The 22,079-nt window shown below is 51.6% G+C and overlaps 1 protein-coding gene across 1 annotated transcript in view; it reads right to left on the reverse strand.

Moving 5' to 3' along the window:
• Positions 1–19,688, reverse strand: part of COL22A1 (collagen type XXII alpha 1 chain) — a gene marked incomplete at both ends in the record, with an annotated part of 241,676 nt that extends 221,988 nt beyond the window's left edge. The window contains 2 exons of the mRNA XM_081258732.1: positions 14,668–15,234; positions 19,598–19,688. Coding sequence (XP_081114858.1) covers positions 14,668–15,234; positions 19,598–19,688 — 658 coding nt within the window. The remainder of the gene's footprint in view (positions 1–14,667; positions 15,235–19,597) is intronic.
• Between the last annotated feature and the right edge of the window lie 2,391 nt (positions 19,689–22,079).

Consider the following 22,079-nt stretch of genomic DNA (forward strand, 5'->3'; position numbering starts at 1 on the left):
TTCAACCCCATTTTGTTGCCTCCCTGACAAAAAGGAGACAGAGAAAACAGAGGCGGAGGACAGGCCAAGGGACCACACCCACTCAAACCCCACGCTCCTCTTCTAACCGCTCTGGACTTCCTCGCCCAAGCAGCCCACTCCCACTTCCAGAGGTACAGCGGTTGCCCACCTGTTCTCCCGGGAGTGGAGCATGCAATCCCCGGGCCCAGGGGCTGTGAGGGGCAGCCGTGTGTGCAGTTTGTGGGCAGAGCCTGACCTCCTATCCTGGGGTGTCCTTGCCCCCATGAGGCCCCCATGAGTCAAGCCCAAGTGAACAGGACGTGTGAAGAGAAGGGGGCTGGGTGGGCTGGGGCCAGGGTGTGACCCTCCCGGGCCGCTGTGTCCTGGATGCCACTGGAAGGGGAGGTAACCACCCGTCTCCCAGGCCCACGCTAGGGGGATGGGACGTGTTTCCCGGCACAGTTTTTACACTTGATGGGTGGCTTCTAAACACAGACTGCACAGCAGGCAGGCTTCCTTTTGCTCTCCTGCCCCAGGCTCATGGGTCAGTGCCGCAGCCGTGCCGCGCAGGGTTCAGTCAAGGCGAGCAGAGGTCACTGGAGGTGATCAGCCCTGCATCCCAACCTCCTGTAACTGAGGCTTCCACTCCCTCTGCCAGCACAGGCTGCTCTGGCCCATGGGTGCCTCGTAGGCAGCCCAACCTGAGCACAGGGCAGAATCTGGGGCCCAAGGCAGACACGGGTGCAGCAGGAAACACCCAGGCCGAGCGCGCGCTGAGGGACACAGGGCCCGCCCTGCAGGGGAGCTGGAGTCCCCACCGGCCTGGCCCCCTCAGGGACCCTCCAAGAGCACCAGTTATCACTGTCCCCTCTTTGGTCACTTATCCTTACACCTGGTTGTTAGACTGATGCAAGGAACCAAAGCCTTTACTGAAAACAAGCAAACAAAAACGCACTACGTGTCCGTTACTAGTTCCAGCAAAATTGGCTATTTCAGAAAATAAGAGTAGGTATTTCACAAGTGCAGACAGACACTCAAAAGGCACTGATTTTTAATACGGCTATATTTTTCTAAACAGCTGCACGTCGCCTGTTCCAGGGCGAGTGGCAGGAGGAAGGGGTTTTTGCTGTGCTGACCGCCCCATCTAGGCTCTCCTGTGTGTGTGGGGGGGGGGAGGGGCACATGTGTACACTCATGTGTATGTATGAGTGGGCATGGGTGAGTGTGTCTGTGTGCCTGTGTGTGTGTGACTTTGTGTGTGTTTCTGCTTGTGTTTGTATGTGGATAAACACAAAGAAACCAGAGCCTGTGTAATTAAAAGGACAAAGACAGACACATTTTACAGCAAAACAAGTCACGGAGAATATACTGCTTTGACAACTGTTTTCCTTCAGGCTTCCATGAAGCGTGAGGCTGTACCAGAAGCATCGCAATTAATCAGCCACATTTCTTGGAAAGCCCCAGACATCGTGTAAGCCCTGCGCCCCGCACGCCCTCTCGCAAGTGTGACTCCAGTTCAGCCAGGACGAGGTTCACTGCAGGATGTGAGACACACTCAGAAATGCAGAATTTCTCCATGTATTTAACTATATAGACGCATATTTATATACAGACTGTGTATACGTGTGTATACATTTTGCAAGTGCCAATTTCACTGTGGCCACTATATTTTATCCCTTTATCAACTCAAAACAAAAGCCACTATGGGAAATGCACAGTCGAACCTCCCTGAGCTGGAATTCCTGGCATGACGATACCAGTAAACGAGACGGTCACACCTACGTGGATGCATTCTCTGCCTGCGACGCCAACAGGGACAGAGAGTGCCGTGGCTGGTGGCAACGGCAGGACACAGGTTCACAGCTGACCTCTGAAGTCCTCTCTAGTCCCACTTGGCACATGAACCCTCGTCCAAGACCTGGGATGGTAGGAGAGCTTTCTAGGATACATGGGTTGCCCCTAAAACTGACAAGATGAGAAGGCACCCGTAATGCAGTAGCACGCAGAGGGGGAGGGGATTACGCAGGACGGTGATGGAGACACAGAAGGGAAGGGGCCTCCAGGAGGGTTCCCACCCACCCCACTCAGCACTCCATGGGACACCCTCTCCGGGGTCACCCCAGGAGTCAGTGGCAGCGACTTCAGATTCCCATCCATCACGTCAGAACCCACTATCAGGGGTCGGCAATCTTTTTCTCTAAAGGGCCAGAAGGTAGATACTTCAGATCTCGTGGGCCACGTGGTCTCTGTCACAACTACTCAGCTTGCGGTTGTGCCGACAGAGCCACAGACAACGTGTAAAGAAGCTGACGTGAAGTACATCTTCCAACAAAACCCAGTGTGTAAAACATCCTGCCTGGTGAGATGTGGCCTGCGGGACGGGGTCTGGCACCCGTGCACTAGACGAAGGACAGTCTCACCCTCCTGGACAGGCTAGTTTTCTTTACAGAACTCACAGAAGATGAACTCCTAGACTCTGCTTGATTCCCTCCTGTGACGGGGAACCCAGATCCAGTCATGTCATGTCTGGGAACTTTGGTTTTTGACATTTTTTATACAGACTTGCCATAAAAATATTAAGTATGGGGCTTCCCTGGTGGCGCAGTGGTTGGGAGTCCGCCTGCCGATGCAGGGGACACGGGTTCGTGCCCCGGTCCAGGAAGATCCCACATGCTGCGGAGCAGCCGGGCCCGTGAGCCATGGCCGCTGAGCCTGCACGTCCAGAGCCTGTGCCCCGCAACGGAAGAGGCCACAACAGTGAGAGGCCCGCGTACCGCAAAAAAATATATATATTAAGTATAATAATAGCACAATAAAAACAGTAAGAACCACAGTAAATTGTTCACCAGATTGGTAAATACCACAATTTTACAGATAAGGAGACCAAGGCTCAGACAGGTGCACACTCCAGCCCAGGGACCCCCAGCTGGCAGACGGCAGAGCTGGGACTCCATCCAGTCCCTGGGCCACAGAGCAGAGGTCCTGGCAGTGCTGTGCCTGAATTATGATGGGCACTAACTCTGTGCCAGGCTACAAAGGGGGCCTTTTATGTGTGTGTTCTCTTGGCTCTAGAAATCAGGTAGTCATATTACTGTCTTCATTTACAGGGAAAACTAAAGCTTAAAAAAGTAATCTGTCAAACAGAGAAACCTGTATTTAACTGGGGCTTTTAGACCTCAGTCCATCTGTTGAGCCCTGATGCTGCATCACCGCAGCTCCCGAGGGACAGAGGGCAGGATATGAACTCAGGCCTTCCCTGAATTCTCATCCTGTAATCCTCTCACATGCCCGAAATTATGCATTCTCAAAGGGGGTAATATTGCCTCCAAGGAGGTAAAACTGGCTTTGAGGGAGCGGGTGAAAAAAAATCTTAGCGATGTCAACGGTCTGCGGCTCTCCAACCTTACCCAACAGCATAAACAGACTGACAGTTAGGTGTGGTATTACAATTCCAGAGAAGGAGGCAATTAGAGGGAAAAAACCCACTTATACAGCAAGTCCCCTACAGTAAACCTTCAAGTTGCGAACTTTCAAAGATGCGAACGCGCATCTGGTTCCAGCCAGGAGCCAGAACCTGTGCCATCAGCGTCATGTGTGAGTGAAATGGCAGCTTGCCCTCCGTCTCCTAACGCTGATGGTCCTTCAGCTCCACCATCTCCCACCTCCTCTCCCTCCTCCAGTCAGTAACTCTTCTGGCCTGTTCACCCGATGATGCCACCCCTGTATGCCAGCTGTTGTACTGCACTCCTGTACTTTTTCAGGGACTGTACCATAAGATTAACAACGTTTTATCTTTTCTGTTTGTTTTTTTGTATTATTTGTGTGAAAAGTATTATAAACCTATTACGGTCAGTACTGTAGAGCCGCTTGTGTTAGTTGGTACCTAGGCTAACTTTGTTGGACTTAACGAACAAACTGGACTTAGGAACACGCTCTCGGAATGGAACCTGTTTGTATGCAGGAGACTTACTGTATAGGTTCCCTCAAAAGGAGGTCGAGAAACACTGCCTTAAGTGAAGCGTAGGAACTCAGTCACCTTTCTGGAAAGTAATATATACATACACATATACACATACAGATAGAGACAGATGAAAATATAGACATACATAAAAATCATACACACCCACAAAGGTACATTGTAAGAGCAGACAGTTGTAGAGCGTGTGCTCAGGGCCACCACTGTGCTAAGCACTTTCCATGTCCCAACCCTGAGGTCTTCACAACACTCTACAAGGTGGAAATGTCCCCATCATCCTCTTTGTACTAATGAACATGCAAGGCAGAAAGAGGTTAGGGAACTGGCCTGAGGCTTCATCCAGGGTGAGGAGGCAGGCTGGGCCACTCCAGGCGCTGGGGCTGAACCAGCACACGCCACGGCCTCCGCCGCCAGCCCGCGGGCTGCACTGTGGGAATCACGGTGCACATGCAAACCTCCTCTGGGAATCTACCTGCCGGGACAGATCCACACGGAGCTCGGTACTACAAGTGCTGCCACCATGAGAAACCAGAACCCAGAAGCAGAGAGAGTGACGGGCAGGCTGGGGAGAACTCAGGACACGAGGGTACCTGCTCCCCACATGGAGCGGGACACACGGGTTAGGAAGTGTGGACGAGATGAGCCACAGCCCCTGGACCAGCAGAGGCTGAGGGCAGAAGAGCTGGGCTTTGACAGGGGGTCACGCAGATGGAGCAGAGAAAGGAGTCAGGCAGGGGCCTCGTTAGGCTTGGGCCTGGCTGGGCAGAGCTGGGAGACGATTTCTTCTTCCTTAATGTACACAAATGAAAAATTAACGATGGGTGGTTTTTAGTTTTCCCTCACTTTCAGTAATTTTCTAATAAAATTCCCCAGCACATAATCAGAATTAAGTAACCCGATGACTATTTCCAGGGGGTGACCTCAGTCATGACAAGTTTACCCGGGAGGCGCTCCCAGTGACCTTTGGGCCAAGGGCGGGGCCCCAGCCGTGCTTCCCAAGGTTGGTGTGGCCTCGAGAGCCAGGCCACAGGCATCCGCGTGGCAGCTCCAAACCCACAGCTGAGGCGGCTGCTGATTCTGCCTGGGCTTCAGGCCCACCCGGAGGACGAGCTGGGCGGGTCGCCTCGTGGGAACATGTGCTCCCAGATACGTGTGTGTGTGTGTGTGTGTGTGTGTGAGAGAGAGAGGGTATGTACGATTTATGGGGGGGGGTGTATGTGCATAGGCACGCACACACGTATGTGTGTGCTGAGTTCACCTCTGAGTCTCCAGGCCACGCAGAGGGATGTGGGGATGGAGACAGGGGTGAGGACAGAAGACTTGGTCACTGGGGACAAGGCCACCAGCAGGGCTGTCCCCTCTCTGATGACTACGAGACTCAGGTCCTAAGGGAGACGGACCCAAAGAAACTCCCAGGCTGGACACGCCACCCAGACATGCCAACAGCCAGCCCCAGGCTCCCCGTGGGTGTTATCTCTGGGCCGTCGAGGGGACAGACTAGTCCAGGGGGCTGAGGTGCGCTCTGCTTCTGGCTGATTCCTGGCCTCCTCCTGGCAGGTGGACTTGGGAGAGTTGGGCTGCAGAGCTAAGCCTCGACACCTGCCCCCGACAGAGGCAGTGGTGACGCTCTCCTCGTGGGCACTGGGACCGCCCCTGCCCCCAGCCTGGTCCCCAGCATCTGCTCCTCCAGCATCAGGACCACACCTCCTGCAGGCCCTCGGCTTTGGCACTTGCCTCTCCCTGGAACTCTGGGCCCACGGATCTTTTCCTGGATCAACTCAGGCCTTCCTAACCCTCCCACCTGAGACCCTTTGTCACATGGCCCTGCTTACTCCCTTCAAAGCACTTACCACACTATGAAATCACCTTCCCGCTTACTTGATTTTTTTTTTTTCTCCATCTCCCTTCCTTTCTGGAAAGTATTGCCCTAAAAGCAGGATCGCAGGTGAATCATTCACCATCGTGATTCCCTCGCCTCACAACAATGTCTGGGAGATAAGAGGGGAACAAACAATGTGTGCTGAAGAAAGAACCCAACAGTGCAGTAAAGACCCCTGAGACCTGCACCGCTGTGAGCTGGTATCCTGCAAGGTCTATCTAGCCTGGTCCTAGTGACACAAATAAGTTGTGTTATTTACTCAAACTGTTTTCTGCTACAAGAAGAAAAAAGCATAGAACAAATTTTCAAGCGAACCTAACGATTCCCTCATCTGTGGTGACAGCCACGGTCAAAAGCAAGAAAGAGCCTCTCAAGGAATCTCGGCACCCGCCCCCAGACTGACCTCACTTACGATCACAGCGGCTGAATCTGTGAGCGGGTCTAACCAGTACAGAAAGCTGAGACTCTCCTCGGAGTGGTGGGGGACACACGCAGAGTCACGCACTCTCAAAATGCGCAGCTGGGGTAGAGATGCCGACGTTTTTCCAGTCTCTTCCACTGCAGGAGAACAATAAAATCCATCTCCGCCTCACACCAAACAAGCCTCTCTGTCTCTCTGTCTGTCTCTCTCTGTGTGTCATCATGGGAAGTATTGCATCCAGTAGACAAAACTCACTGGAATAGCACGTGGACACACAACACAGAGAGAGAGAGGGAAGCTTTGTGTCATGAACCAGAGAGGCACAAGGGGCCGCTTCTGTGCCCTCATCCACACTAACACCCAAGGGCTAAAGGGCAGGGGGAAGGGAGTCAGGGCCACCAAACAGTGTCCCCAAAATAGAAGTAGGCAGAGGCTCCCCCAGCTGCGGCCACTGGCATGCCACAAGCTCACTGACAGCCACACCATCAGCTATATAAAGGTTGTTTCATGTCCACGACTGAGCCTGGGGTAGAGAAAGCTCTTAATTACAGATGAGGCTCTGGGGCTGGGCCTCCGCCCCAGGCTCTGCGGGAAGCCAGGCTGAGGTCCAGTCCCCTGGGAACCTCATCAGGTCACAGAGGGGCAGGAACTGATGCCGTGACACGGAGGCGCTTCCCTGGATGAGCCCAAGGCCAAGGGGACAGTGAGCCACGGGCCAGAGCAGATCTCAAGGGAGGCCACTGGGTGAGGCCACGGAAGTCGCGATGCTAGAAAGTGCATCTCTCGTAACACCGCCACGCGTGACTGCTGCTGCTACTCTCGCTCCTCCACGCCTAGGTGTGCACGGAATCTTTCATTTATGGGACAGGGATGATGATTTCTTCAAGTACAGTGAGCTTCATTTACCATTTCAACAAACAGCCACTGGTCACCGTGCGTGAGCCAGGCCTGGGCCAGGCACTGGGATGGTTCAATAATTAGGCATCCAATAGGATTACGGAAGGATAGCATGAAAAAACTCAGACTCAGGGACTTCCCCGGTGGCGCAGCGGTTGAGAGTCCGCCTGCCAATGCAGGGGACGCGGGTTCATGCCCCAGTTTGGGAACATCCCACATGCCGCGGAGCGGCTGGGCCCGTGAGCCACGGCCGCTGAGCCTATGCATCCAGAGCCTGTGCTCCGCAACGGGAGAGGCCGCAACAGTGAGAGGCCCGCATACCGCGAAAAAAAAAAATAATAAAAAATAAAAAATAAAAACTCAGACTCGCAGCAGCGGATTCTGAGCTATGTGAAGAGTTGAGAGTCTGGTTGCCTGTGACCCTGGATGAGCCCCTCAGTGCCATCAGCAACAGAAGAAGAAAAAGCAGGAAACTGACTTCGGCGGTTGGGGTGAGGCTTCAATGCCATGGTGGATTTAAAGATGCTTCCTAAATATCCACAGTGACCAGAAAGAACTCAGGCCCTGTGGTCAAACAGAACGGGGTTAAACTGCCAGTTCTGCTCCCTGCCAGTGGGGCCTCCTCGGGGAGAGATCCTAACCAGCCACGTCACCGACCGATCAGGAGTGGCTAAGGTCTAAACGCCAACGTAAGTGCTGTGCCTATTAATTATGAGAACGGATGGACACACAGGGTAAGCCATAAATGTGTTAGAAAAAAATCAACTGGTAGCACTAAGTTATCCTATTTGCAGCTATGACTTGGGAAGCAGGATATGCCCAGGAATTCTGCTCTAAGCAGGGGTGAACTGAGGCCTGAGAAGGACAGGTCAGGTCCACGGGTGGTCCAGGAGCAATCTGGACAAAGAGAAGCTTCTGCAATGGCCACCCTGAAGAAGCGCTGCCCAATCCCAGGCCTGGTCCTGTCCCCACGTCACCCCTCCCCTGCTCACACACACGGTCACTCCCAGCTGGGCTTCCAGGCCAGACCGGCCACTGCCTCCAGACCCCAGGCTGTGCTGCCTTAGGAGCGGGGCCGCCGCACCAGCCCCTCACTTCCTGTGCCCTGACCTGGGACTCAGCTTCCCCTCTGCCCCCCAGAACAGCCCTTCCTCCCTTCCGTAGCCAGGCTGGCTGGAAAGCATGGGCTCTAGAAGCGATCGGACCTCACTTCTCCGTCTGCAGCACCAGCATCACAGAAGAACAAGGGAAAAGGAGGAGGAAGCAGAGGGGGAGACGAGCCTCACAGGTAAGCGTCATACGTAAAGTGAGATCCTCTAGGAGCCGCAATTTTTTTTTTTTTTTTTTTTTTTTTTTTTTTTTGTGGTACGCGGGCCTCTCACTGTTGTGGCCTCTCCTGTTGCGGAGCACAGGCTCTGGACGCGCAGGCTCAGTGGCCATGGCTCACGGGCCCAGTCGCTCCGTGGCACGTGGGATCTTCCCGGACCGGGGCACGAACCCGTGTCCCCTGCATCAGCAGGCGGACTCTCAACCACTGCGCCACCAGGGAAGCCCAGGAGCCGCAATTTTTGAAAAGTAAAAAGAACCAGGTGAGATTGATTTTAGGAATATATTGTATAAACCCTAAATTTCCAAAATATTATCATTTAAATATGTAATCAATATATATAATAAATATGCGTGAGATGCTTTACTCTCCTTTTCATGCCACACCCACAAAATCTGGCGTGTATGTCACTCACAGCACTTCTCAGTTCAGACCGGCCCCAGATTGGTCAGTGCACACATGTGATGGCCAGCACAGGTCTAGAGCCCTGGTGGCTTCCCCACGTGCAAAACGTCAGCAGGGACACCCGCCACCACCCTCCCCCGGCCCCGCCAACCGGGCTGGGTGGAGACAGAGTGAGAGTGTAATGCAAAGACCCTCATCAGCCTTCAAAACGTTTGGCGTTCAGAGAACAGCAGACTCTCTCAGTGCTGCTCACCGCCCAGGGCGTCGGGTCAGGGTCCTCTTCCTCTGCATCTGTCCTGTCATGGGAAGATTCAGCCCCTCCTGGCCTGCCTCCTCCAGACCCTCACCAGCCTTCAAAACCCAAACAGACATTTCTCCAAAGAAGATGTACAGATTGCAAACGAACACATGAAAGGATGCTCAACATCACTAATCATTAGGGAAATGCAAATCAAAACTACAACGAGGTATCACCTCACACCAGTCAGAATGGCCATCATCAAAAAAGCTCCTAACAATAAATGCTGGAGAGGGTGTGGAGAAAAGGGAACACTCTTGCACTGTTGGTGGGGATGTAAATTGATACAGCCACTATGGAGAACAGTATGGAGGGTCCTTAAAAAACTAAAATAGAACTACCATACGACCCAGCAATCCCACTACTGGGCATACACCCTGAGAAAACCATAATTCAAAAAGAGTCATGTACCACAATGTTCACTGCAGCCCTATTTACAACAGCCAGGACATGGAAGCAACCTAAGTGTCCACTGACAGATGAATGGATAAAGAAGATGTGGCACATATATAGAGTGGAATATTACTCAGCCATAAAAAGAAATGAAATCGAGTTATTTATAGTGAGGTGGACGGACCTAGAGTCTGTCATACAGAGTGAAGTCAGTCAGAAAGAGAAAAAGAAATACCGTATGCTAACACATATATATGGAATCTAAAAAAGAGAAAAGGTTCTTAAGAACGAGTGCAGGACAGGAATAAAGACGCAGATGCAGAGAATGGACTTGAGGACACGGGGAAGGGGAAGGGTAAGCTGGGACGAAGTGAGAGAGTGGCATGGACATATACACACTACCAAATGTAAAACAGATAGCTAGTGGGAAGCAGCCGCATAGCACAGGGAGATCAGCTTGGTGTTTTGTGTCCACCTAGACGGGCGGGATAGGGAGGGAGGGAGGGAGACACAAGAGGGAGGAGATATGGGGACATATGTATATGTATAGTTGATTCAATTTCTTATAAAGCAGAAACTAACACACCATTGTAAAGCAATTATATTCCAATAAAGATGTTAAAAAAATAAAATAAAGGTTTTGTTTTTAAAGGGAAAAAAATCCAACTGTTTGTCTCTGCTTACCAAAATACACACAAGTGAAATACTCAGTTACTGCTGGCTATGGGTTCAGCTTTGCTGAATACTCTTTTTCTTTGCATTTGGGAGGCGGTAGATCATTGCGCGGGTGCTTCTGATGTGCACAGCGCCACAAGCGCAGCAGGGAGCACAGAGCTAACTGCCGGGCCGCTGCTCTCGATTTCTGTTAAACAATATTTAGGCAGCTCCTCCTACATATACCAGGCTCTGTTCCAGGCGCCGGCACCGCAAGAAACAGACTTGCCCTCGTGAAGCTTATATTCTTACATGTGAAGGCAGTTCCTAGGCCGATAAACTAACAGAAGCTTCCAGTGGCAGGTGGTAACCAGCGTGCACAGTCCGTGGTGTAATAATCTGTCACGTTCCTGCTACCTCCAGTAGGTAAAAGCCTCTCAAGGAAAAAGAAGATCAGATCCATCACTGCATCCTGGGCACCTGGCGTGTGCCCAGCAGAGGACTCACTCAGTGTGTGATTACTGAATGAATGAGTGACCGAACGAATGGATGGACGGATGAACTGAACTGAACCAATGCTTACAACGCGTGGTTGGGTTGAAGTTGAATGAATGAACGGATCAGCGTGAACCCACTACGGCTGTTGAATGAACGAATGAGGGGGTTGGGTGGACTGATCACGACACCAAAACTGCACATTGTTAGTCTACGATTTCCCCGATCATCAGTGTGAAGCCCCTGTCAGAACAGCTCTGATTCAGGCTGTGAAGTCACCCATAGGTACTCTCTCTGTGTCAAAAGATTTCTAGCTGTCTGGGTGCTGTGATGCTCCTTGATTTAATCTACTACGTGCCTTCCACTATGTTACTGTTAGCTTTTTTATTTGTTTTGCTTTGTTTCTCATTGAAGCAATTGTGCAGAGATTTTGCTTCGTCTGTCCCCAGAACAGAGCAGACCCTCTCAGCCTACAGCTGTGTTTACAAAACGGGTTCCCTTTAGATGACTCAGGATCACTTGAATCTTTCATCTCTTCAGGCAGTCGGAGGAGCCTGTCTAGAGAGAATGGTGCGTTTCTCCTAGTGTTATCACAGTGGATGTGTGGCGTGCTGGGTGGGCTTGCAGCCCTTGCCCCGTGGGTAGAGCCCCCGGTGTTTCTGCCTGGGTCAGACCCCTTTCCTCGAGGGAGGAGAGGTGGTGATGAACTCCACTCCCCAGCGTCAAACAGGGTCCTGTGGTTTAGGCCCCAGAGAGTCAGCCTGTTTCCAGTCGGAGGCCACAGCGATGGGCTGGGAACAGTCGCAGGGCTTCCAGGCACCCAGTCGGAGGGAACCCGGGCCTGTGGGTCACCCTCTCGTCGCGTGGGTCCAAAGACTCTCGCGACGCTGAGGTCACTCAGAGCTGTCTTGTGCAGGCAGCTCCTGTGCCCTCCCACAGCCCTGCTCTCCTTCTCCGTCTTGCTCTGAGCCCAGGAGGCTGGCCCCTGTCACCGCCTCACCTGGCCCCTTTGCTGACTGGTGTCGGATGAGGTCAGGCCCATGGGAAGTGCCAGCCAAGCGGGCAGGGAGTGAGGCAGGGGCTCCTTTCCCGCTCCCTCTGGGTCATGGCTGAGTGGGCAGCCGTGTTCCCCCCCAAGGTGAGGAGACCACAGCTCATGACGGGCAGCCCCTCCCCCCCACAGGCCCCAGCATCACTTCCATCCCTGCTACCAGCCAGCTCTCCTGCTGCTGATCCCCGGTGCCTCGGCATCCCTCGGTGACCTCAATCTGCCCTGAACAGAACCCCCATCAGCATCTCTTCAGTCAACGCTGCTCACTGCCGGGACCCCGACACACACATCAGCCAAGATCAGAATTAACACCGAGAAAGAAGAGCCTGGCAACAGGCAGAGTGAGAGGGCCTGGTCTCACCGCGCGAGGCTGCCCGACCTCTGGCCTCTTCATCCTGTGTGACGTCAATGTGCTTTACTCTTTTAGCAAGTTAGAGTGGGGTTTTCTGTTACCTGTGATCATCGTCCCTGACTCAGAACCAAGGTCAGTGGTGCTGAAACCTGTGTTCTGGGGGCACAGGGGGATGAGGCCAGCATGCGGAGGCCGAAGGCCCGGGCTCTGTGCCCAGCCCCGCCGCTGTATTCACCGGGCAACGTGACTCAGTGGCCTGCCCTCTCCAGGGTTGTCGGAAGCAGTCCCAAAACCATCCCCTGGGCACAGAAGTTCTTCAAAATCTACATGCTGCTCTGCCAAGATGCAGAACCAGTTTGAACCCAGGCTGGCAGGATGACGAAATGCCAGAGGGTAGGGTCTAGAAGCAGCCTTGCTTCCCAGGTCCCTGGATCAAGGCTCTGGGATGTCAGCTGGGTGCTCATGGACCCTGAGCCACCACGTTGGATGTCTGCCCCTTGGCTAGGCCCGTGACCTAGCGTCTGGCTCTCGCCAGCCCGGATTCCTTGAGCATATGCACCTAGATCAAGCCTTCGCCTGGCGCTGCCCGGGCTGTTCCTTCTGCCTTCCTCCCCGTCCCCAGTGTGGCCCCGTCACCTCTCCGGCCTACTGCTGAGGGCCCAGAAGCCCATGATCTCAGCATTCTAAATGCCCTCAGCAGTAAAAAGAAGAGCATCTGTATCTTAGGAGGTTGTAATGAGGATCAAATGAAGTCACTAAGGAAGTCTATGGCCCATGAATTGCACACTGTAGAGCAGATGACTGTCTCTCAGCACTCTGGGCATCAATTTCCTCATCTGTAAAATGGGCCTCGTCATCAATGTGCCATCCACCCCAGCACCATTCTCTGAATTTCCCCAGCGGTCTTGTGAAGGGGCTCCCTTTTGCTAGCTGTCCTGCCAGCATTCCATTCTGCATAATGACCTGACCATGTCACGCCCTGCCAAGAACCCTCCAACGCCTCGCCTTGCACACAAGGCCCTCCTTTATCTAGGCCTTGACCATCACACAAAGCCACCATCCTCCACTCCGCTCCTTTCCTCTGGCCATTTCCAGTTCACTGACTAAGTGCGGCCACCTCATCCTGAAGCTCACACTCTGTCTTCTAAACCGTCTAAGTGTCACCTCCTCCAGGAAGCCCTCCCTCTTCTCAGGGCCACCATCCACCAAACCACAGCAGGACCCCATCCATCACATTCCTTTTTTGGTGTCTTTTCCGCCATCTAGACTAGGAAAGCCTTGAGGGCAGGCGCTGTGTCTTATCTTTTTCTATAGGCTCAGAAGTCACGCCACACAAACATGAGACTCCCAGTAAGTATCTGTGAATAAGTAAGCAGAGGAAAAGCCACAGAGTGGTCAAGAAACCGAGGGCATCCAGTCTCAGATATGAGTTAGCTGCAAGCCCAGCCCATCCCTGGGACAAGGCACCTGCCTCTCTGGCCAGCTGCTCCCACTGCCAGTCCCTCCTCCACTGCCCCAGGCCCCTGCCCCTGCCCAGGTGCGACCCTCTGGGCTGCCCCACCCAGGGCGCAGTCCCCCAGAGAAGTCAGCAAGACAGAGGCTGACTCTCTGCTCCCTGCCCCCGCCTGGGCCCTGGAGGCGGAAGTTACCCGGCAAGGAGGAAACATCACCCCAGTGAAGCAGGCAGAGGCTGAACCTGGAGAAAGGCTGGCACAAGAGAAACTCACTTCACCCCTCCTGTCCTGGAGAGGGGGCTGGCCTCAAAATGACCCCACTAGGGTCCTGGAGGTCAGCATCCAGGTCAGAGCCCCAGGGGCCCCTGGACCTCTGCCCGTTGTCTGCCCCCCTCTGCCCACATACTCCTTCCTCTCCCATCCTCCATCCCCAGCCACAGTCAAGATTCCAGGCAGATAACTCGGAGGCCTCGCGTGATCTCAGAGGGCACCAGGTCAAGAGCCCTTGGCCTCTGGGACCAGCAGTGGGCTCCATGGACTCCGCTGTCCTGCCAGCATTCCATTCTGCACAAAGATCTGACCATGTCACACCCTGCCCAGACTGACTCCGGCAGTTCCCAAAGGCGGTCTGTGCCCCCGTTCTTCCATGACCTCTCACTGCGACCCCTCAGGAGAGGAGCAGGACCCGACATCTCTCAGCTTTGCGTGCAGATACTCTGGCCAGGCCTCTGCAGGCACCTGCTCTGACTTAACAGCCCTAGGAGGCCAGTGGATGGTCCCCATTGCAGACATGAAGCTGCAACTCAAGAGACGTAACGAGTCTCCGAGTATCTCAGAATGGGCGGGGTTCAGGACCCAGCTCCCTTTAATTTTCTTTCCACCTCTGCCTCCCTGGACGCAGGGCCCACGGGGCAGGACCCTGGGTGTTGGGGCAGGACCCTGGGTGATGGGCCCGGACTGGGGGTGGGGAGTTCTCAGTTACTGAGCTGGCCGGATGGCCTCGGGCCCCCCTCTGCGGTGCAGCCGGGTCCCGCCCCACCCTGCCCCGCGCGGGTCCCTACTCACTCTCGCACAGGCGGCGCCGCAGCTTGCCCCAGATCTTGTCGATGGCGTCGAAGTCCGACACGTGGAAGACGTGCGCGGCCCTGGGCTCGGAGGCGATCTCCTCCAGCTCCTCCCGCAGCGCCTCGCCCACGCCCACGGCGAAGATGCGGATGCCTGCGCGGTGCGCCGCATCGGCGGCGGGCAGCACCAGGTCCTGGCTGCGGCCGTCGGTCAGCAGGATGGCCACCTGCTTGAAGGCGCGGTCCCCGGGGCGGCCGCCGGCCCGCGGCGCGAAGCTGTGCCGCGTGACGTAGCGCAGCGCGTCGCCCGTGTGCGTGTGGCCGCCGTGGTAGGCCAGCTGCCGCGCCGCCGCCTTGACCTCAGCCCGTGAGCTGAAGCGGCCCAGCTCAAAGGCCGTGGTCGGCCGGTCGCTGTAGCGCACGACGCCCACGCGGGTGCGGTCCGGGCCCACCTCAAACGTGTCCACCAGGTTGGCCACCCACTGCCGAACCTTCTCGAAGTTCTCCTTGCCCACGCTCGAGGAGGCGTCCAGGAGGAAGACCAGGTCGTAGTGGACGGTTTTGCAACCTGCAGGGGCGACAAGAAGGCTGACGGGGGCCGCTGGGTCGCAGGAAAGGCAAAGTCCTTGGGGGCGGGAGGCGTGGTCATCCGGGTCTCGTAGACCTGCCTCCAAGCCCCGCCCACTCGGCCTCGCCGCGGGGGCGGTGGCGGGGCCTCGGCTGCTGCCTTAAAGCCCCGACCTCGGGTCCCTAAAGGTCACGTGACCGGGGGTCTCCCCGCGGTTGCTGTGAGGTTCAGCTGCCTATAGATAGAGTTAACATATATATTTATATATATAGCTAATACGTATATTTGTACAAGTGGATACCATATATAATTGTATATAATATAAAATATACTAATATAGAACTATATATAGTTCATATATATTTCTAAGAGTGAATAAGATACAATTATATATAATATACTACAATGATATATAAAATATATCATATACATAATTATATATAATTATATATGTATATAAGTGAATAATACATATATAATTATATATTATATAATATATAGATGTTATATAAATATATAATTTTATATATAGCTTATATATATTTATATAAGTGAGTGACAATCATGGAACACTACCGTACCCGTTTCTTTATTCCCATTATTTTGGTTCGAAAGTGACTTCGTTATCTTTCAAACCTACTATAAATAATGCACGCCCATTTCAGAAAAAGCAGAAAAGGCAATCAAAAAATCTTTAAACACTCGTATTTCCATCTGCTCCAAGATAACTACTGCTAGCCCACGGTGTATTTATTTATGTTCTGTTTCCATATAGTTATCGATGGAAGTGGGCCTGTACCAGACGCACTGATATATCAGCTGGTTTTACCACATCCAGCGATGCTCTGGGAGCCCATTTCCAGTGTGATAATGCCGGTTTCTATGGCTGCAGAGATCCCACTGCAGGGATAAGCATAATTTATTTAGCCAGTCCTCTCTTGTCAGATAGTTAAACAGTTAAAAGTATTTCACTATTAGAAATCATATAAGATAGACTGCATTCATATATTTTAGAAGCTCTATAGTGCTCTATAAAAAATATGCTTATATTTTTACAAATATAAATTTTATATAAGCTATGTGATGCTTTTGATTAAACAAAATGCAGCACTATATAATTTATTTCTGATCCTCAGGGCAGCCCTGTGCAGAGAGCTTGTTCGTCCCCACTTCACAGTTAGATAATATGAGGAAAAGTGTCTTCTAAACTCCAAAGTGCTGCACAAATATACAGGGGAACCATCAAAATGCCCTTGTCTCGATTTTTCTGGAATCTGAGTCTTGGCCATGCCAACAGCAGCAGCTGATCAGGCTTTGGGAACACCTGGCACAAACATCTGATTAGTGAAAATAAAATAAATACAAACCAAAAAAAGAAAAAGAATCCCACTTTGTTAAACTGTCCAACTGGCAAAAGTCAGAAAGACCGTGGTAGCCAGTGAGAGTGTAAGGAGAGTGCCTTTGTGGGCTCAAGAAGTGGCCATGGGGTTTGTCACCCCATTGTCAGGGTCCTAAAAGCCTTTTACAGAAGAGGGTATCTTTGGATCCACCAATTCCAGATTCAGTGATTTAACTGAAGCAAACTAGCAGATAAATGGAAGGGGAAAAAAATAAAGATGTATAAGGAAGTTCATGGCAGCACTGCCAAGCAAAATTCTGGAGACCACCTCCATGATCACCCATAGGGAACTACTTAAATAATACTCCTCCTGTGCTCATTCAGTGGGATGCCAGGAAGCCGCCACAGCCGTGGCCGGGCCCGACAGGAACCCTTATTTACCAATGTGGATACATTTTCCACTCTGTTGTTGGGTATGAAAAGCATGTGTGTCTCTGTGTACAACTGTGTATTCACGAGAGAAGCTACAAAAAGAAACATGGCTTATTTCTGGCAAGCAGAACCATGAGTGAATGGTATTCCTTTGTACTTCTGGTTTTGTGTTTACAAGCAATGCATTAAGTTCAAAAAACAGAAAAATAAAGCTAGGCATATTTATACACACACACACAAATACTTCTTATCCTGCCCTGAGCCAGCGCCTCCCTTGAATTTTCCACATCTACCTTCCCCTCTAGTTTTTAAAATCCAAGTCCGATCCACTGAGGAGCTGAGATGAATCCCTGCTTTCCCAGGATTGATCCCCTAACAGGATTAGAGCTTTAGAAGTGTGTCCGCCCAGATGTGTAGACTCAGAGATAATTCCTGGGGAGTGTTTCTTCTTGACACAAGAGGTCATCCTTTTGTCTTTGGGACAATGATGTCCCAGCCTGATCAGAATAATTGCTGCTGCGGGCCAGGGAGGGCCCGCCCTGCGGCTGTAATCCTCTAGGCTGCAGAAGGTTCATTTGTGCAGGAGGCCTCGCCAAGGGGCCACTTTCTCCTGGAGGCCAGGGAACAGGCTGGGTCTTGGGCAGGTGAGAATGAAGAGACATGTGGTGGGAAGGGTCCTGGCTTCTGGCCTCGGCTCTGCCACAGGCAAGGGCCCTGTGACCTGGCAGGCGACTGCTTCCCCTGGGCCGCCACTCTGTGAAATGAGGGCACGGACAGAAGGTCCTTGGGCCTTCCCACTTCTGAACTGGATAATCCTGGGTATCGCCTGGGCACGTGGGGTCATCCCAGGGGACACAGAAAGCGCCTAGGAAGCCCCACATTCCTCCCATGAAAACCAGGACGCCCACACTCATCACTGTCTTTCTAGACAGCCGGGCTTTGTGAGGCTCAGGCAAAGCAGAACTTTGTAAAACGATGGAGAAACGCAAGCCTCTGGGGTCTGTTGTTTGTTTTTCGTCTTCTTTGGAGGCCCCGGATAAAGGGCTTGGCTCTGGCTCAGCACTTCTTGTGTCCCCCAGCCTCACGGGGATGGAGGTAGGGGGATAGGAGCCTCTCTTTTTTTTTTTTCAACACTTTTTAAAATTGAAGTATAGTCCATTTACAATATTGTGTTAGTTTCAGGTGTATAGCAAAGCGATTCGGTTACGCATATAGATGTATATATCTATATTCTTTTTTTAAATTCTTTTCCATTATAGATTATTACAAGATATCGAATATAGTTCCCTGTGCTATAAGTAGGTCCTTGTTGTTTATCTACTTTATATACAGTAGTGGGCATCTGTTACCTCCGTTCCTCATCTGTAAAACGGGGGCAGCATCTTACACCCAGCCGTATAGTGACAGGCGCTCTCCCTGAGATCTGGTCCAGCTGTGTGCCGTGGACGCAGTGCGCGGGCTCTGGGCTGGGTGCTGTGATACAGACCAGACCAGCTCAGGTCCCTGACCCCTTCCCCATGTCCCCCACTGACAGTGACTCCTCCCAGGAGGCCCTCAGACAGGTGGGCAAACCCTCCTGTCACTTCTCACCCCCTCCCGCCCGGGCCTTCTCTGCTACAATAACTTCCCCACTTCCCGTCCACTCACTGTCCCAGCCGCCTCTTCTGGCTGGACTCCAGGGCATCCAACGTCCCCCAGGATGTGGTCCAATGTCCTCACAGAGCCAGACAACGCAGCAGGGCACTAACCTGCCCACTGTCCCCAAACCCTGTATGCGCTCAACAGAGACACACCCTCAACACATTCTATGATTGACACAAGACGTGTGTTGAAGCAACCTAAATGCCCATCAACAGAGGAATGGATAAAGAAGATGGGGTACATATACACAGTGGAGTATTACTCAGCTATAAAAAGGAACGAAATAGTGCCCTTTTCAGAGACATGGATAGACCTAGAGACTGTCATACAGAGTGAAGTCAGAAAGAGAAAAACAACAATCATATAATATCACTTATATGTGGAATCTAGAAAAATGGTACAGATCAACTAATTTGCAAAGCAGAAATAGAGACACATGTATAAAGAACAGACTTAAGGATACCAAGAGGGGAAGGAGCAGGGATGGGATGCATTGGGAGATTGGGATTGACATACACACACCACTGTGTATAAAACAGATAACTAGTGAGAAGCTACTTTACAGCACAGGGAACTCTACTCAGTGCTCTGTGGTGACCTAAATGGGAAGGAAATCTAAAAAAGAGGGGATATATGTATACGTATAGCTGATTCACTTTGCTGCACAGCAGAAACTAACACAACATTGCAAAGCAACTATACTCCAATAAAAATTAAAAAAAAAAAGAAAAAGGCGTGTTCACTCTCACACACATACTCACACACACATGCACATGCCCCAGCTGCACGACTATGACACACACCAGCTGGGGGACAGCTGACACCTCCCCTGTGATGACCCGCACTCTCTCACACACAGGCACTAAGCCCACCGCGAGGCACACACACACACACACACGGACGCACACACAGACGGCTCTGTCTTCAGCCTGGCACAGCCTCCAGCCCCACCTGCCCTCTGGGCCTGACAGCTGCCGTCCCCACTCCAGAGCAGCAGCATCCAGAGGAGATGGGCCACGACGCTCCCTTGCAGGCCGCCCATGGCTCTCTCGTGCTTGAGAACAAGCGTTTCTGGGCCAGGAAGAGATGCCGTTAGGGTCTACTGGAACATGTCCTGTGTGGAGAAAGACACGCCTTTAGAGGAGGGCCCTTGAGCTGAGAAGCTGCAGGAAGTAACCTCTGGGCCTCACATGGGAGGAATTCCCCAGACCCAGCCTCCCCCCTCTCTTCACTGCTCAGACTCCACTCTTCACACAGCCAAAGGTGTGACTTTCTAAGAGCAAAGCCCAGTGTTACCTCCCAGTCACTGATTCATCCATCCCTCCCCCCACATACATTCATTAGCAAATTCGTGTTAAGAACCAGCCAGGCCCCACATTATGGGCTCCCTAAGGCTATGGCCTGTTACAGTAACATCATTATTCCAATCATATTTTCTACTTTTAGACATTAATAGGCTGTTTTATTTGTTTAACATGTCACAAGAGGACATCTTTGTACCTAAGTCTTTGTACCCCTATTTAATTATTTTCTTACAGTAGGTTTGTGGGAAAATACTTAGGGTGTCCTATGGGTTTTGAAAGGACCCTGATATGAATTGTCAACCTTCTTTTCAAAAAGGTTGTACCATTTCCACTGCCTCAAGCAGTGTGGGAGTGTGTGTGGGTGCCCCTCTCACCACATACCTGGCAGCACAGAAGTAGCATCATTCCTTTGATCTTTGCTAACTCAGTTGGACAGACACCACTTCTTGCTTTCTATGCATTTCTTTGATCCATGTGGTTTATTAGCTAAATTATTTCCCCTCCTGTATATTTTATTTTCATGTGGAGGGACATTTCAAAAAGCGTTTGTCATTGCTCACTCCAAGATGCAGGAAAAGGAAACAGCTTATAGATTTGACCATTGATTGATTCATTCACAAAGATTTACCAGTGGCCCTCATGTGCCAGGTTCTGAGGGTAGGCAGATGAATGACACCAAACCCTAGCTCACTGACACCTGGGAGACAGGTAAGACACAGGCCAGGGCAAAGTAGGATAAAATGACACCGGTAGAGGGAAATGGGGAGGGTTATGGGAGCATGGGGACAGTAGGGGGATTGCCGTGTGACCATTTCAGGAGAAGGTCAGATGACATGTTCCTATATATAGAAAACCCTAAAAATTACAAAAGCTGTTAGAACCAATAAACGAATTCAGCAAAGTTGCAGAATGAAAAATCAACATTTAAAAATCCATTGCATTTCTGTCCACTAGCAGTGAACAATCCATGGAGAAATTAAGAATAATTCTACTTACGATAGCATCAAAAAATAGCATAAAATACTTAGGAATAAATTGAACCAAGGAGGTGCAAGACTTGTACACTAAAAACTGCAAATCACTGCTGAAAGAAATTAAAGAAGACCAAAATACATGGAAAGACATCTTCTGTTATTGCTTAATGATTACAGGGTTTCTGTCTGGGGTGATGAAAATGTTCTGGAAATAGTGCTGATGGTTACACAACATCTGAATGGAATTAATGCTACTGAATCACATACTTAAAATGGTAAATTTTATGTTATTTACTTTTTACCACAATAAACCCAGTAAAAGATGTCCATATCCTAATCTCTGTGAATATGTTACCTTACATGGCAAGGGAGAATTAAAGTTACAGGTGGAATTAAGATAACTGATTACTTGGGCTTCCCTGGTGGCGCAGTGGTTGAGAGTCCACCTGCCAATGCAGGGGACACAGGTTCATGCCCCGGTCTGGGAAGATCCCACATGCCGCGGAGCGGCTGGGCCTGTGAGCCATGGCCGCTGAGCCTGTGCATCCGGAGCCTGTGCTCCGCAACGGGAGAGGCCACAACAGTGAGAGGCCCGCGTACCGCAAAAAAAAAAAAAAAAAGATTACTGATTACTTGACCTTAAAATATGGAGGTTAACTTGGAGTATCGGGGCGGGCTCTGTAATCACAAGGGTCCTCACAAATGGAAGAGTCTCGGTCAGAACCAGAATGATGGCAACCTGAGAAAGACTTGATTGGCCATTGTTGGCTTTGAAGATGGAGGAAGGGACCACAAGCTAAGGAATGCAGGTGACCTCTAGAAGCTGGACAAGGCAAGGAAAGGGATTCTCCCCTATGGACTTCTAAGGGAACAACCCTGCCAACCCCTTGATTTTAGCCCAGTGAGACCCATTTTGGAATCCAATTCAATTGAGAACTTTACGATAATAAATCTGTGTTGTTCTAAGCCACTAAGTTTGGGGTGATTTGTCATAGCATCCACAGAATACTGAATGGTGATGAGAGTTGAGGGGAATGGAGGACCCAGTGGATGCTAGGGGCGTGGTGAGTGGTCCCTCCTGGCAATCTCCCACCCACCCCCTTCTCTTCGCCTGCCTCCTACAAATGTATGTTCAGGCCCTTTTCTCTGGACTAA

This window comes from Mesoplodon bidens, assembly GCF_964165515.1.
Source record: "Mesoplodon bidens genome assembly, chromosome: 16".
NCBI lineage: Eukaryota > Metazoa > Chordata > Mammalia > Artiodactyla > Ziphiidae > Mesoplodon > Mesoplodon bidens.